The sequence below is a fragment of the Solea solea genome, chromosome 11, assembly GCF_958295425.1.
Source record: "Solea solea chromosome 11, fSolSol10.1, whole genome shotgun sequence".
NCBI lineage: Eukaryota > Metazoa > Chordata > Actinopteri > Pleuronectiformes > Soleidae > Solea > Solea solea.
In genome coordinates, this window is record NC_081144.1 from 17,158,155 (window position 1) to 17,175,795 (window position 17,641).

A 17,641-nucleotide genomic window follows, 5' to 3' on the forward strand; every position below is an offset into this window, starting at 1 on the left:
GTAGATATTTTTGACCTTATTGTCACTTGATGGAGGGAATGGCAGTTGGTATTATGTTTCAGTGGTGCATACATCCAACAAAATTCTGATGAACATGATTCTGGCTCAACTGATATGTACCGAGCCTGGGGCTTTTGGGACTCCTGGGACTCCTGGGGTCTGGTGTCACAGGTTTGATTATCCATCCTTACTCAGCATATTTACCCAACTTTTAACAGTCAAGAAATAAGTTATTTTTGCCTGCAGTAAACCAACGGCAGGTCTAAATTGTTCAGTTGCTACTTCCTATCCAGTGGGGTCTAAATTGTTCAGTTATTACTTTCCTTGCCTATCCAGTGGGTGGCAGAGGTCAGGGTGTAGGAGCCAGTTATGTGGCTATGCATCTAAATGGGGCACTCAAAAGTGCTTTCGGTCTGAAGGTTTAGGATCGATAGCTTCATAAACAATGCATTACCTTCTGCTGTGCTTCTCAGCAGCACTGCAAAGAAGCAGAGGGCGAGCCTCTGGGGTTACTGTACTGGTAATTGGTCTCGAATCGCTGTGGAAGAAAATATATTGGCAGAAGTAGCAGATGCTGCTTTTGATGCACACAAAATAGAATTCACTGAAGCTGCAGCAAAATAACTTAACACAGATTATCTGAAAATAGAAATGTATGTTGTAATTTCTGAGGATTTTCACTGCCTAATCCTTAAATCATGATTTTGGCTGGTGTTGACTATTACTGTGACTGATTTTTGTAACCATGCAACATATCTTACAAATAAAAACACAGATACAGTTAATTTAAAAAGACTTAAACATTGATTTTAGTAATTTGCTTTTCATTTGTATTGGACACACAACAACTTAATTACTGCTTCTACTGCTACTGCTGTGACAGAAAAAAAGGGGCTGAAGTTATGTTTGTAAAAAATCAAGACTTTAAAGTGAAGACCACCAGGATCAAGTCACACTAGAGCGGTGAGAGAATTTGGAGCACACCAACTTGATCTGCACCAGAGCACATAGTGTTCTTTTATGTATTCAGCACTGATGTACTGGCATGTAGTGTAGCTCTATATAGCTTTCATACAAAATCTAACAATAGAGCAGGTAGCTAATAGGAATATGTACAAAGATAATTTGACTATTACCACAGGAAGAAAATTATTCAGTTTCACTCCCTTTCTGTCTGCTCCTCCCCTTAGACCTGCAGCCAACTTTTCCAGGGCTGGACATATTGCTACACCTTTTCAATACTGTTGCACCTGAGACACATTGTATCCTGCTTTAAAAAGCATGTAAACAAGTTAATATGAGGAGCAGCACAGTGTGATAAACCTCAATTCATCAAAGTTTTTATCGAAAGGTTTTGATCAGTCATTCTACTTTCTCAAAAGGAAACATGTGTTTCTCTTGTCCTCTCCTTTCTCGTTTTGTCTTCAGTCCACTGGAGTTCCCTCCGTCCTCCTCTGCTTGTCTGTTTTGGGGCCAGGACATGGCCAAAGTCTCAGATGCAGTCTTAGCAGCATGACTCTCCTCTGCAACCACCTCCTCATCAGAAGAAAAGCCACCAGCATTGTCTTCATGTGGAAGGCTCCCCAGTCCAGGGTTCTTCTTGCCGTAGCGCTTCTTGAGCCTTTCTCTGATCAGGAGTCCTTTCACCAGCAGAATCCAGTTGGAGATCACTCTTTTTTCTCTTTTCTGGATAGTGGAGGAAGAGAAAAACTGATGTACATGCTGGTGCTGAAACGTTAACTTAAGGCTTTCAATGAGAAATGGAATTAAATAAAGCCTTGAAAGTTGAAGTAAACAGTATCTATAGTTTTAAGTTATTCACTTACAGATCCTCTGTGTTGGAACAAACTGATTTATTAGACCTTATGCTGGTTACTGTACTTTGGGAAGTAGTGATATTATATCACAATGGTGAGAAAAAGTAAACAAAGGAAAAGACCAGTTGGTTTGAGCTTCATTGTACAAAAAGATATTGACCCAAACTGTTATAAGTGAAATAAACAGATAGAGACTTTACAGGATGGAGAAAAGCAGTCAAACTTAAACCTTATGTAGCTGGTTTAAAAAAAAGAAACAAACGAACAGTACAAGACATTTTTGGGAACTTCTGACAATGCATTAAAACAATATTTCGTCCCACAATCTCTTTTTATTATTATTTTTAATTCTGATGTAGGCTGATTTATTTCAAATCATACATTTTAAATAGTTGCTAGCAAAAAAATTTAACTGATACCTGATGATCAGTGATAAAATGAGCTAAAAGAGAATCAGCCCACCAAAAAAGTATGTGGAACAGGTAAATAAGGCAAAAAAGTGTGAAATAAACACAACTTTAGAATCCTACATAGAGCTCAGAAAGTGAGGGTTTGATAAAGGGTTTGATTAATTGTGTTTTCGTTTCTAATTACGGACATCAAAAGAGTTCAAAATAAAGCAAGCACATACCTCTTTCTCTTTCTGCTTCTGATGCTCTTGGTCTTCTTCCCAGGCAGCTCTGAGAATCTCCTCATGCTCCTCACACACGATGTATCCATCAGTCCTGAAATGCAAACAGACACAAGGGAGCTTTGTATGAAACTAACTTTCTCCTTTTTCATTCTTATTCTGATCACACCATGAAGGAGAGTTACAGCAAAGCCTCCTACTAATTATAAAAAAAGTCACTGTAGTCAAAGTCTTTATAATGCATCTGTTGTAGGTTGATATTCGTTTTAATATGAGCACATATTAATGCAAATATGTATTGCTTCAGTGCACAGTATATGAGATTGTGTGTCCTGACAGTGGTAGAGACTATTCAACTATTAAAACCAATAAAGACTGTGATAATAAATACAAACACAGCTGGGGAGTTTGTTTGTGGGCCCTAATTTGTCTACGGTCATTAAACATCCTACCTCATTTGACATGCTCCCGTACTGATCCTGTCCCCTCTTTTCAGTGTTCAACTTACAGCAAAAGACATTAATTAAAAGTTCTGGCTTACACAGCATGCGAGTATCCCCCATGGAAGTCAAATCCTGTGACTGCAGGAGCAGCATCAATGTCCAGCTTCCTGGCCACACGGTGCAGGTTGGACAATCTGAGGTGAACACAGCCCACTGGCAACATACAGGGCTTAAACAGGTAAACGTTACCGTAGTCGTTACGGGGAACCTGATGGCAAAGATGACAGACCACCGTCATGGATTTATGCCGAGAAGTCAGTTACAGGGAAGAAAATCAATGACACTTAATTTCAAGGACAAATACAAAACATTTTCTTTTTGAAATTTCATATTTATGGTATTCTGTCTTTCATAAAGATTTCCATTTAGATTTGGTCTGTTGGTAATAAACATAACCAATGATATAAAAATATTGCCTTTAGAAACATGCGACTAATTTTCTTTTACACTGCTTTTCATTTAGAAGCACTTGGTATATTCCTTAGAAATTGCTGAGTGCAGAATTTAATAATGTCTGCTGAATCTAGATCCACAAAGACAGCTACCTTCCCATCCACAGCTATAGGTGGTTGGTACTCTTCAGTCTGCCAATCTCCAAACAGCGCCAGGTCATTTTCCTCCTTCAGCTCTGACATGACCCTGGCCTTCCGTGAACGATTAGAGAAGCCCCTCACCATCTGACAAAGAAAAAAACACAACAATGAGAAAATTCTATCAAAAATCACTTTTTCCATCTCAACTGAGACTGACCGGTCAGCCAGGGAATGAACTAAAAGTACAATATCATGTCAGCACAAAGGGATACTCTAGGGAAATTTACTTGGTGAAAAGATTGTTTTGTGCTCTATACATGCCAATTTTGCTTTGTGTATAAGGTATAAGGTTTCAACCTTTACTCATCACTGTCGAACAATAATAATAATAATAATGAAAAAAGATGCTTTTAGTTTAAATAAATATGTTACAACATGATGCTGACAACTGAATGGTGTGTGGATGACTTTGCATGGCAATACTCTTTTGTGGAAATATGGTGGTTGACCACTAATGTGCAAAGCTGAATATCGTTACTTGCTTTTCTGAATAACCCATGCAATATATGACACTACACTGGAGAAAAATGAGCAGCTTCCCTCTCAAGAATGATGATATGTCACATCATGAGGCAAAGAAGTTGTAACTTGGAAGTTTCTGAAGTTGTTGCTTAAGTTACTGAAACTGGAAACGAACAAGAAAAAACTAAATGGGCGAAAAATATTCTATCTCACTTTGTATGGCTCCTCTCCCAGTCTGACAGTCCGAGCTTCTTTTAGCCATGTGTCTCTGGAGTGGAGTGTGTGCACACAATCCCTGGTGAGTAAGATATAAGCAACATTAATAAATTGTGTGTTTTTCAGTGGCAGGTTCAGGCACAATGTCTTATGATTGTGTATTTTGGATGAGCTCTGTTTAGTATGAACAGTGCCTAAATAACATAATAGCCAGAAAAACACCACAGCTACAGCTGACTCTTATGAAAACCTCATGTTCAGCGTATTAAATAATCACATAGCACCACCAGGTGGACAGTGATGTACACAACAACAGTTAATTCAGGGTGGATTCAGGGACATTTTCTTATAAAAAAAAAAAAAAAAAGATTTTAACAGAAAGAGAGAGAAATACACAATGAATCAAATGTGTGTTTGTTCAGGAAATGTGGTTAATATGATCCAGCAAGAAGACCTGGGTTCGCAACCCGGTCGGAACAAGGGCATTTCTGCATGGAGTTTGTATGTTCTCCCCGTATGTGCATGGGTTTTCTCTGGGTTCTCTGGTTTCCTCTCACAGTCCAAAAACATGCAATATGGGGGTACCAAGTAAATTGGACACTCTAAATTGACTGTGAATGAATTGTGAGTGTGAGAGTGGATGGCTGTCTCTATATGTGGCCCTGTGATGGACTGGCAATCTGTCCGGGGGGGAACCCCGCCTTTTGCCAAATGTCAGCTGAGATTAACACAGCACCCCCCGTGACCCTCATGTGGAGAAGAAATTGGTAGAAGATGGATGGACGATCCAGTCTCTGAACCAGGACACTGATAATATGAACTGATAATATTACAGGCTCATACTCCTGTCTAATGTAGTTTTAAGTTCACACAAATGCAGTTGTCATGAGATGACAGACCTGGAGTATACTGGCTCTCCTCTGCAGTATCCCAGTACAGTGGAAGTTGGTGGGTAGATGGCTTCATACTTCAGCAGGTGTCTCTTTAATGCGTACATTGGGTGGTTCTTGTACTCACTTACAGAGATGGGCAGGGGTTTGTTCTGAAGTTTATTCTGGAGCTAAGTGGAGCAAACACAAAGAAAAGAGAGGATCAGTTTAAGCAAAGAGTAATAGAGGCCTTAAACTTGGTGTGATAAAACTTTTCATTAGAATATGCAGTGATGTCTGTGGGTTATACTATACAGAGATAAAAAGACTTTATAAAAACGAGCGTGTACTTCTCCACTTCATCAACTCAGTCATGGTGCTCAATTTTTATCTTTAAACCTCTCAGAAACAGACACAATCTGCCATAAGCGTTAACAATTAAGAGTATAATTAATCTGTACACATCTAGAACCTGAGGGTTCATGTTCATAAACGGTCTGTCTCACCTCCTTCTCCTCCTTCATGTCTCTCTCATCCTCTGGTCCCTGGAATGGTGCAAGCGTTGCTTCCCACCACTCTTCATCCACCCGCCTCTTCCTTGATAATGTCATCCAGGTGGGGTCATACTTCTTTCCCAAATCCTTCACAAACCCGTCGTCATCCACCGACACCACATACGTCACTGGAACGGTTGCATTCTTGGAACATAGGTGAGGCATCCCAACACCGTGCTCAACATCCACACATACCCAAGAGGAGGTTTTTTCCAGGTACACCTCCAACCACTCGTCTGCTCCCGACTCCGTCTTCTTCCCACTCCTGCGCTTCGTTGTGTTATTTTTTGGTCCTTCTACTTCTATAAAATCATCATCCCCTTCCTCCCACTCTTCATCTTTTACCTGTTTTTTCCCTCCATCGCTCTTTTTTTCTGGAGCCACAGTCTTCTTGTTGTTTGTCACTTTAGCTTTTCTGCTCCCTTTTCCCTTCTTTGCAGGTTTAGCCTCACTCTCTGAACCCTCGCTCTCCTCGCCACTAGTTGCCTGAAATTCTTCCTCATCACTAAGCTTCTCTTCTCTCTCACTGTTGCTGTCCTCCTTGTAGCTAACCTTTGACGCAACACTTCGGCGTTTTGAGTTCTTTGGTCTCTGTCCTCCTGATGTTACAGCCTTCTCCTCCTCCTCCATTTTTTTTATCTTGGCTTTTTTTCCTCCTCCGTCTTCCTTGGGTCCCGCCCCTGTGGCTGGTCTCTTGGTGCCAGGAGAGACCTTTGGAGTAGGAGAGGTGATCTTGGAGGTTTCTGGGGTTATGTGGCTTTTCCCTGCGGCACCATTCGAGGTTCTGTTTGCTTTACCCTAAAGAAACGACAAAGATAATTACAATGTATTTGTAAAAACAAAAGCATTGCATTAAAAAGAAAAAGCACTGACGATTTCATAAAATAACAGTTTGTCATGTAGTTGATGAGTTTTGCCATTTGAGTATTAAAACTATTTGAAAAATTCAATGGACATGATAATGATGACAAAAGACAACCAGAGGTACTTGAAACCTGGAGGTGAACGGAGTTTCCAGGTGATATATAAAATGACTGTGGAGGATCTTATTATTTCTGTAAATTTATCATCAGAATGGAAACATCCATGTTAAAATGTTATTTGCAAAGCTGCAAATTGCATTTTTCTATTATTTGTGGCATTTCTTTGACTAAACAAGTAATAAGTAATTTGATTAACTGATTATTTAATAATTAAAATAATTGTCAGTTGTAGCCATACTAATCTATTGTGTATTATTATTGTATTACTATGACAAGACTCTGTAAAGCTGTAAACTGAGTACAGCATCATGGAAAGGGAGAAGAAAAGGCTTTTTTTTCAGATCAGTTGTTTTGGTAGCCTTCTAAACGTCTGTCAATGGAAATGCAAATCATGTTTTGATGTACGAGGGCTTAGACATTTGTACCTTGGCTGATGGGAATTTGAAAGATACTGGCTGCAGAGAAAGAACCAATCTGCAGAAGAGCTGCAGAGACCTCAGGACCAACAGGAACAGCTGCAGAAAATACAAAACATCCAGGAAAAAATTATTATCTCTTCTACATTTGTATGTTGACTTTGAGTCTGTATTTCATTTAATTAAATCAACAAACATGAGTCATCTCCTGGTGGTTCCTTGCTGAGAGGCTGGCCAGCCGCCTCTCAAGGAGAGCCCGGGGGTCTGGACGCTCCTCACAAGGAAGACTGGGATTGAGGGTGAATGTTGCTCTAAACCTGAAAAGATAAAGTGGTAATTGAGTTTAGTTTGATGATTCTGATCTCACCCTGAAAACACAGTGGAACACTGGTCAAGACTTTTCACAATAGATGAACATTTTACACACTCTGACATGAAAGAACAAACCATTTGAGCAATCCAGAGAGGTAGTTTTGGTCAATGCGTTCCTTAGCAACCATGCCAAAGTGGGTGGGCAGCAATGACAGAGTGATGGCCAGCAGATCTGGTTCACTGCACAGACGATTGTGAAACATCCCACTGGCAATCAAGCACATGAGGTGAACCTGACAAGACAAAATTGAGAAGTTAATAATGTCCATGGTCTTACTGTGGTGGATCAGACACAGCATAAAGGACAAGTTTGATTTTGTTTACCTTATGTGTGTCTATCAGCACGTCTTTTTGGTATTTGTTCATCATCCGCCTCAGATATGTCTCAAACTCCACCTTCTTCTTCTGCCTGACCAATCAGAAGGTCATGATCAATGAGTATATTGCAAATGTTTAGTAGAAATAAATACAAATAAGCTTTCAGTTTAATGTTAACGTTCTCACAATTCAATATCACTTACTTTTTCCTGATTTCTGGAGTCTCAATCTCTATCTCTACTGGCTGAGCAAGCAGGGCGGGTTCTGACGAGTCAACTGGACCCAGTGGTTCATCTAGTTCTAAAACATACCAGCGTATTCTAAATTCCTCAACATTGCATATACAATTACAAACCAGGGGTAATGTAGTAATAACACACTAAAAAAAAGTACCTTCCACTTCCTCCCAATCATCATCATCATCTTCACTGTCATCCACCTCCTCTTCTTTCTCTGGTTTCCTGGCATTAACTGTTACCACAGGTGTCGGTGAGGTCACCATGTTAAAGTCATCATCGCTATCAACCTTCTTGTCCTTCACTGGTGATTTGAAGTATTTACTGGTGTTGACAGCAGTGGATTTAGGAGAAGAGTTGCACTTCCCCAGTAGTTTTGAGGACAAACGTGACTTGGGTTTGATCTTTCTCTTAAGCTTCTCCTCTTTTTCTATGATGCCAGTGTCTGGATGGACATACGGAAAGGTTAGGTTGCTACTTCACACACAAACTTGTCTTTTATGGATATAGTACAATACAAGAATCTCTGCAAAGAAAGAAAAGTAAAACACATGGGCACTTTTTAGCCATAGGTCACAGAGTAACATTTAAAAACAAGTTTCCAGTTATCTCAAACACACAGTCTTGCTTGTTTATAGCAAACCAAAGGCCAATAATGCTGCTGTGACATGAGCAGAGTCAGATACAAATAAAAATGGAATGTTAAACCAATAAAACACAGAAACAAAGTAATAAGCAATGTAAATATACTATAATGTATATACAGTTATTGAAAGTGATGCATAAGCCCAGAACACACACCAATCATTTCACATGCAAACATGTTTCGATAAACTGGAGCACAGCTGCGTATGTGGACTAACTGATTCACTCCAGTAAACATGACTTACAACCACCCAGTGCAAGTGCAGGTGCATTGGGTGGCTGAGTGAATAGTGTGGTGGCAACAACAAACGATACAAAACAACCAGATGAGTGAACAAAAAAATAAAATTTTCCATTTCTGTATTTACAACCACTGAGAAGTTGCTACCTAGAAGTGGACTGTGATTATATATCATCTTTACACTTTACATTTTAAACTTGTGGAACCACAACACAAGAATATAGTCATCGTGCCAGAAACATTTCTGTTGTGTTGGGGAAAGTGCACAGCTCTTCAAAGTCCTTATTTCAGAGACAGTAACAGTACATCTGAGCTGACTGGTGTTCAGATTTAATGCACACTCACCATTCCCTCTTAACTAGTAGAGGATGTTACAATTATCATAACATTATGGGACATAATAGACCACTGTGTCAGAGCTGACTTTTCTCACCTGTGACTCTTTTCTTAGCTCTCGCTGTTTTAGCAGTGTTGCTCTTCGCATTCAGTAACTGCCGCGATTTCTTTGAGTCGACCTCTTTCTGTGCGCACTCTCTTCTCTTTGCCATGGTTTCGGCTCTCTCTTTTCTTATTCAAAATACTTTTATCGAATATCATTAAAGTAAACTAGACGAGCAACAGTCCACCAATTGAAAGCATGCAGCAAATATCTAACGTTCCTTTCTCTTATTACACAAGGCTACGGCAGCGTTCCGGATGTTTTGGAGGCAGAGCCCTGACGTCATATCCGCTTCTTGTTCCGTTCGCCGCTCAGTGATGCACCGGCCCTCTTATGAACGACAGAACAACGTAATGCAAAGTGACAATAGGCCTGAATACCGAAGGGATTTACGATTAAAAACGTTTGAAAGCACACCTCCTCGCAGATGTGTCAGATGCCTATTATTCGGACTTAAGCGATCGGCACAAAGTACTGTATACATCTGATAGTGTACTGTAAAGCAGTTGTACTGTACAATGTTTGAAAATATTTTAATCTCATTAAAAGTCAGATTCACTCTCTACGAAATTATGCCATGTATGCCATGATGTAATAAAAGCATACCTTTCTACGCCCAGAGCGAACTACTGGCGAATTGAGGCACTGATCAGAACAACTGCGGGGTTATAGAAGTATAACCTCTTAAAGGTCTTTTAATAAAGTAACAATTAAGTAGTCCCAGAGCATCGTAACGGCTGGTCGTATAGCTGCACGAAAACAAGCGCTCCCACATATGGGGTTCCATTGTGTACACTGTACAGTAATTGTGTGTGTGTGTGTGTGTGTGTGTCTACATTTAGTACTTTTTTTCATTGAAAGTACATTTGTCAAGAATACATTCTGTTAGAGTGGCAAGTGGATATAGTCATGATTTGAACTCCATTGCCAAATAGTAAAACTACATATCACGAGTGTCCTAAACTCTGCTGCACAGAGTCCAATTTTTGTTTGGGTGAAAATACATTTGTTCTGTCCAATAAATGACAGACTAACGTTTGGCTGCCACTAAACATATATACATTTGGCAGCAAAGCATGCAGACATTGTCAAGACAACCTGCTGAAGTTCACACTAAGCATCAGAATGGGGAGAAAGGTGACTTAAGTGACTTTCGTGAACATGTCATAGTTGGTCGGAGTATTTCAGAAATTGCTAATCTACGGAGATTTTCCTGCCCCACCATCTCTGTGGTTTACAGAGAACAATCGAAAACAGAGAAAAATATCCAGTGAGTGTCAGTTCTCTAGGTAAGAGGAGAATGACCAAACTGGTTACAAGGATGTTAAAGTAGCAGTTACTCAGATAATGTAATGGTAGCTGTACATGAAAATCCCAATCGCATGGTGGGTTATACATTTGTTTATACAGTGCCCTCCAAAAGTGTTGGAACAGTGAGGCCGATTCCATTATTTTCGCCATGGACTTAAAACATTTGGGTTTGACATTGAAAGATGAATATGAGACAAAAGATGAACATTTCAGATTTTATTTCCAGGTATTTACATCTGGATCTGATACACTACCTAGAATATAGCACCTTTTGTTTAAACCCAGCCATTGTTCGTGTGAGCAAAAGTATAAAGAACATGTGACTGACAGGTGTGTTGTGTTGCCTGCCCAGGTGTGTCCTATTACATTGTTTATTCAAACAATAAATAGCACTGAATGTCTACACTCAGTTTCAGATTAGGTATAGGATAGGTTTTACATGTGCAGACTACATTTATGTATATATATATATATATATGTACATATACTTTATGTATATGTATATATATGTGTGTTTTCCCTTAGTTTACGTTACTGACAAATGTACTTGGAGACAAAGTAGAGATTAAATCAGCCTCAATGTAAATATAAATGTAAGAGTTGGATCTTTTATAGAAGGAAAATAATATCATTTATAGTATTGTTAAATTTGCTGAGTAAGTGAGTTTCTCAGTGCTGGCCTGGCCTGAATGCAAAGGAAAACACAATATAAAATATATAAATATAATAAAAATAACATATAAATAGAGCAACAACACCCCACAATTCATTACGACAGAAAACATTGTGATGCAACTGCCACATACAAGCAAACAAGAAGAGTGACAAAGGGAATGGTTGTGTTTTATGCGACTACTAATAATATTACTGTTTTTGTTATTATTATTATTGCCATTAATATTTATATATAGGTTTATAAACACAAAATTACAGTGCAAAAATTAGTTAATCCTTCGCTTGTAAAGCATATTCCGTCCCATGTCATAATTATATGCTTATATATTGTGGACTTTTAGCCATAAATCAAAAAAAAACCTACAACAAATAGAAAATGGGGGAACGTGAGGTGTAATCTTCTCCTCTAACAGCAGAGGGCGCCCTCAGCCAAGTTAAGATCGACTATTGACTGTTGTTCAAACAGTTTGAGACAGTATTTCCTCAACCTTTTTTTAATCAGGTCTGTTTTCAAAACGGAAGCTTTTATTTTTGCATAATCTCTGATTAACTAGACAAAAACAGTGAAAGTGCTGGTTTAAAAATGGTTAATCCTGTAGTTTACACAAAAGGTTTAAGGCTCAGCGGTAGATTATTATAATGTTAAACATTTAGGGGAAATCATTGTACATATTTGACTCATCACACACCAGCATCTGCATTGATGCATCTCCATTTCCTCCAGTATTACATAAACTATTTAATAATGACTGGAGGGTCCATCAAAACCAATAAATAATCACAAAACTAATAAAAGTGATGGAACACAAAACTATATATAACTATATATACTAATTGACTAAAAAAAAGAAATCACTAAAAATACTACTATAAGTTCTAGAACTAGGGTTATCTTAAATATATGAGATTTTTGGCATGTTTTGGGTGATAGTTGGGGTTAAACCCACTGACAGGCTTCAATAACTGTTTGGTGTATACAGCCTGAAAGAATTAGGAGAAGAACGGGAACCTGTGAGTTGTGTGGGCTCGACCATCTCGTCATAAAGCGTCTGACTTCAGTCTCCTTCTGAGTGGAAGGATCCAGCCTGGATTCATGGGTTAGTGAGGGCTGCTGCAGAAACATGGCAGTGCAAAATGGTGGTCTATAGAAAGCAAGGTACACATTAAAGGCGACAAGAAAGAAATGCTTTTAACCAAAAAATACATGTATGCTGCAGTGATACAAGTCGCTGGTCACTGTCATGTATTAGTTTCATATTCAATTTTACTCTACTGAATACTATGGTATGGTTGCATGCAAACGGAGGTAAGGTCAAATGAAAATCTGACAAAAAAAACGAAAGGTTCAGTCTCAGTCCTCCGACAAGTTTATTAAAACAGAATTAATTCATCACTCTGTGGCAATTTCTTCTAATTTGTCATAATTCAGTAGCAACTGGATGAAAAGATGGGGCTTTGTGTTATTTTGTTGTACCTCTGACATGTTGGAAATAAAGTAATAATCAAGACAAAAATGTATTCATGATTTTATTTGATGACCTTTGGGTTAACAAATGTACCGGTTTAATAAGAAGGGATTCTTATCACCTAGCTATAGAACTAAGTAACAAAATGTCTGACACACATCTTTAAGTGTTCATTTTACAAAAGTGTGTCTATATTACATAGTCTGAATATTTATTCAATAACATAGTGGAAAAATATTTTTCTACAAGATCCTGAAATTCTCCATGTGGTGTAATAACTTTGAGGTCTAATGTGTCAAAAAAAAAGAGGAAACAATCCAATGTTTAGATTTATGTTCTTGAATTGTATGTAAATATTCAATCAGATAATGCCTCGTTTACAATTTTCAGAAAACATAATTAAATGGATGGTAGGTAATCAACTCGGATAAAATGTTATACCTTAGTCACCTAAAGTGTCTCACAGTTTGTATCACTGCTTTCAGGTTTTCAAGCAGACATTGACTCTTGAATTTATTTGTATGATTAATGTGTGAGAAGGTTTTTTTTCAACTGTGTTCCAAATGTTATTTTCCATATTTTCTATGCAAAATGAGTCTCCTGAAACAGAGCTCTTTCAAAAATGTCTAAATCACCTCCCGTCTTCTATTCAACTTTTTCCTATAGAATTCTTTTTGGACTTGACTCTGTGTGTCAACCATATCCTGGAATCTCAGTCTTCCATGCAGTGCATGCTGGGATGCTCTCTGTTCTTCCCATTAGGACCCCGAATAAGGAATTAAGTAGGTAAAAGACCGTGACTGAATGAATTCTTTATCTTGTTATTCTGCCATGGGCCTGTGTGATTCCCCTGAAACGAGTTCTGTCTCATCCCTCTGAATCAATTTGGTTCATTTCAGTTCAATCTAATTTTCATTCGGCTCCGTTGCGATTCGTATTGATCACATTGAGAGTCTGTGGCAGATGTGTGCTTCACTTCAGAGAGCTGTCTGTCAGCTCATACAATCAGACAGCTTCAGACTGACTCGCTGCAGTAGTGGCCTGATGGGACCTTGGTGCGTTCTGTGCCCTGAGAGTGTGTGAGTGTGTGTGTGTGTGTGTGTGTGTGTGTGTGTGTGTGTGTGTGTGTGTGTGGAAACAAGGCACCATATGCATATCTATTTCATGCATACGCATAAATGAATGCATGTTTATGTGAGCAGCGCACGTGTGTCCATGTCACTTCACCGGCTCCTGGATGTGTGCATGCATTCATTGTCTTCTTTTAGAAAGTAGGCTTCTGAGTGTGCTCATACATTAAGTTTTGTGTGTGTGTACTTGTATCTTTATCTTTGTGAGGTCCAACATTTTGACCTTGTGAGGACATTTTGTTTGTGCCCTACAACTTCAAAATTCTTTTTCAGGGCTAAGACCTGGTTTTAGGGTTTAGGTTAGGCACTTTGTTGTGATGGTAAAGGTTAGGTGTCCTTACTAAGATATGCAACAATTTTGTGCGTGTGTGTGTGTGTGTGTGTGCTTGGTGGCAGGGCTTGAGTCCATAGTCCAGTGTGTTGGGCTCCCAGCGCGGTGCATGGCTTCCATCCCTATATGAACCATCAGTACAGTCAGATAGGAATAAAAAGCCATACAGCGCACTGGGCATTGGTTAAACCAGATTTAAGAGGCAAGGACACACACACACACACACACACACACAAACACAAACAGGGACACACACAGTCAGATTACGGATTCAAAGACATTCTAATAAAACCTTTGTTGCCTGTAAAACTGCAAAAAAAAAAAAGAAAAAAGGATAAAAGTCAGTGGAGGACATGGATACCCTGAGAACTGTCAGCACTTACTGAATACACAGGATCTATGCATCATACAGGCCTGTCTGGCTGTCCAGAGGACAGACAGTGTGAGTGTGTGCATGAGAGCAAGAGCACTTGAAGCTTCATCAGGGACTGATGATGCCACCTGGTGTTGAGGTGTGGAAACAGGTTTAGGTTGAAGCAAAGTAATGGGCTAATGCCCCCACAGTGTTGTCATGCAGCTCATCACGATCACAAAGACAAACCCTACTGCGTGACATATGAGATTTTCTCCCTTCACCCGTTAACTTTCAGATACTGACATATTTTAAAACAGGTCAGTAACAAAAAAGGCAAGATAGCTACACAAATATGTCCTGCTCCTTCCCAAAATAGCCTGCAGCACTACATCTGTTCCTCTCCCATCTGTAAATACTAGGGAAGGAAGGAAGGAAGGATGGAAGGAAGGATGGATACATTCTGGTGTCTGCCTCAGGTGCTGGTGGCAGTGAAAATACAGTTTACACCAAAACAGTTTGAATCTATATCATCTAAAAAAAGATCCCAAACCCTTCAATCCAAGTCTGTTTCTGAATGATCATATCAAAATGACTTTTCGTGTTTCGGCTCATTAAAAAAAGCTTTTCCCCACCAATAAGTGGTGAGACCTGTTGTTCTCTTGGATCAGAAGCACCTTCTGCAAACTCATCCATATTCACAGTTTTTTATTAACCCTTTTAAAAATATGACATTAAATATTTCTCTTGTGTTGCACGTGTTACCGTAAATAACAGTGTCTTAAAATACACCGGGTATATTTCCACGTCATTTTTTCAGGAACAGCGATGCACTTTATAGTAAACTCAAAGTAAAAATCCCTATCCCCCCCCCCAAAATAGTGCATTACTTTACTCATAAACCACAGGTAAGGTTTGAAGAAGGAATAAGAATTTGAGTGGTTGAGAAGTGACGGCATTAAAATTAGAATAAAGTACGTATGTTATTGTTGTTTTTTTTCTCCTACAGAATTAAAAGCAGCGAAACCTCTCCCGTCGCGCCTTAATAGGCTTCACAACTTCAAGGAGCCGATATGAAATAAATCCAATTACTGAGCTGTCAATCAAGCTGCTAATTAGTAAGACTTCGGCAGACTAAGTGGCATCAAAGCAGGAAACTCAACATCGGGAGCCACGAGAGAGAGAAAGCGAGAGAGAGAGAGAGAGAGACACGAAAGACAGATAAAACGTGAAAAGTCGTCTGGAAAATCATGTCACAGTTACCGCAGATAAATATAAGCTGCTGCTATTTCTGGATGCCGACGAGCAACAGCAGCTCAAGAATAAAACAAATACAAATATGATGAAGGAGAGGAGAGACGCATCCATGCATCTGTGGTGGGACATCACGGATCCTCGTGTGTCTCTGTGCGTCCTGTGGCCGCGTGATCCGAGCAAACTGCGTCCTGTTTCAAACAGGTGGTCTCCAGTCTCGTGCTCTTGCCTGAAGTCTGAACAATTGTTAAAAAAACCAACAACCCAGTAGTTTGTCCTCTGCTCAGTCCTCTTGTCCAAAGAGACGGGGGTCGGTGCTGGCGATGCTGCCGCTGCCACCGGTGGATATGTGTTTGACCGCCCCTTTACGCATCTGTGCGTATTTCCATTCAGCGGCAGTGGCGAACGAGAGAGAGAGAGAGGGAGAGAGGAGGGAGGAGGAGGGAGGGATGGAGGTGTGGTGGAGAAGGGGAGGAGGAGGAGGAGGAGGAGAATGGAGGGGGGGGAGACAACAAAAGACCCTGAATGAGCCAACGAAAAAATGAGGGATGATAGAAGAGGGAGAGGGGAATAAAGCGAGGAAGGGGGTATCATCATCATCATCATCATACCTGAACAGGAGACCCCTCTCTCTCTCTCTCTCTCTCTCTGTGTGTGTGTGTGTGTATATGTGTGTGTGTGTGTGTGTGTGTGTGTGGACAGAGGGTTTGAGGGAGGGGGAGGCTTATGTCGCCTCAGTGACACGCAGTGTTAATAATACCGGGCAGAGGGGCTGAATAGGGCTCCTTTCTGTCTCATTGAAATAGCACCAGAAAGCACTTTCATTCTGCTGATAAAGTAGAGAGAGAGAGAGAGAGAGCAAACACATAGAGATGCAGATGGATACACACTCAAACACATTCACAAATTCCCTTGCCCCAATCCTGTCCCTCTCCCTCGCTCTCCCTCTCTGTCTCTCTCTTTCTCTTTCACTGGCATTTACATTGCAAGCAGCCAGACAAACAGACGGCTGGCTGTACAGTCTGACCAATGGCCAGTAAACACAAGCCCCCCCCAACCAGACAAGAGATTAGAAACAGAGAAAAGAAACACTGAATCAAGCTATAATAATTTAACAGGAGGTAAAATATGAGGTAAGAGGCAGGTCAAAGGTGAGGAAGGAAGAAGCTTTGGAGCAATAATACGGAAATACCGTAATTTAACAGTTCTTGGCACCTACCTTTCAGGGACAGAAGATAATGATACTATTAAAAAAGAAGGACCGCACATCAAGAGACAAATAAAGACGTGAGATTGAAATGAAAACAGAACGAAGGAGAAGGGGCAAGAAAAAAAGAATACAAGAGAATTTGAAAGAAACACTTCACAGGGATAAAGTAGAAAATACTTGCTTTCGACCTTCCCCCTCCTCCTCCCCCTCCTCCTCCTCCTTCTGTTCTCAGGAGCTCGGCTGGAGTTGCATTCCAACGCGTCGCTCTCAATCCCTGCTACTCCCGGCAACACTGTTCCTTGATCTGGTCCCACGTCATGCCGGGCAGAGGAGGAAGAGGAGGAGGAGGGGGAGCAAGAGAGAGTGAGAGGAGGAGGGAGGAGGTGGCGGTGAAGGTGGAACCCTCTGGAGAGGGGAGACAGAATGAATGAGAAAATGGGTATGAAGAAGGAGGGGGGGGGGCCATCATGAGTGAGAAGGAGAAAGTGAAGGAATGAGAGCGATGAAGAAAAGAGGTTGAAGGTGAAGGGATGGTTGAGGACAGTGTAGGAGAAGAGGGAGAAAGAAAGTGAAAGAGGTGACAGAGGACACAACATAGGAAGAAAAAGGAGAGGGTG

The 17,641-nt window shown here is 40.1% G+C and overlaps 1 protein-coding gene across 1 annotated transcript; it reads right to left on the reverse strand.

Moving 5' to 3' along the window:
• Nucleotides 1-646: 646 nt before the first annotated feature.
• Nucleotides 647-9,570, reverse strand: xpc (xeroderma pigmentosum, complementation group C). Its single transcript, XM_058644066.1, has 14 exons — nucleotides 9,290-9,570; nucleotides 8,128-8,415; nucleotides 7,938-8,034; nucleotides 7,741-7,825; nucleotides 7,492-7,649; nucleotides 7,241-7,361; nucleotides 7,054-7,143; nucleotides 5,598-6,443; nucleotides 5,122-5,282; nucleotides 4,220-4,301; nucleotides 3,497-3,628; nucleotides 2,990-3,159; nucleotides 2,449-2,542; nucleotides 647-1,686 (listed from the first exon to the last, which is right to left on the reverse strand). Exons 1-14 carry the CDS (start codon nucleotides 9,402-9,404, stop codon nucleotides 1,363-1,365), a joined length of 2,763 nt encoding a protein of 920 aa, XP_058500049.1. The 5' UTR covers nucleotides 9,405-9,570; the 3' UTR covers nucleotides 647-1,362.
• Between the last annotated feature and the right edge of the window lie 8,071 nt (nucleotides 9,571-17,641).

What these genes read in the sequence shown, in the direction of transcription:
- xpc (XM_058644066.1), bottom strand. Translation starts at nt 9,404, where the DNA reads ATGGCAAAGAGAAGAGAGTGCGCACAGAAAGAGGTCGACTCAAAGAAA. An exon ending in TGATTGGGAGGAAGTGGAAG is followed by an intron (nt 8,035 to 8,127) that starts GTACTTTTTTTT and finishes GGTATGTTTTAG; the next exon opens with AACTAGATGAACCACTGGGT. An exon ending in GGAGAGCCAGTATACTCCAG is followed by an intron (nt 4,302 to 5,121) that starts GTCTGTCATCTC and finishes CTTACTCACCAG; the next exon opens with GGATTGTGTGCACACACTCC.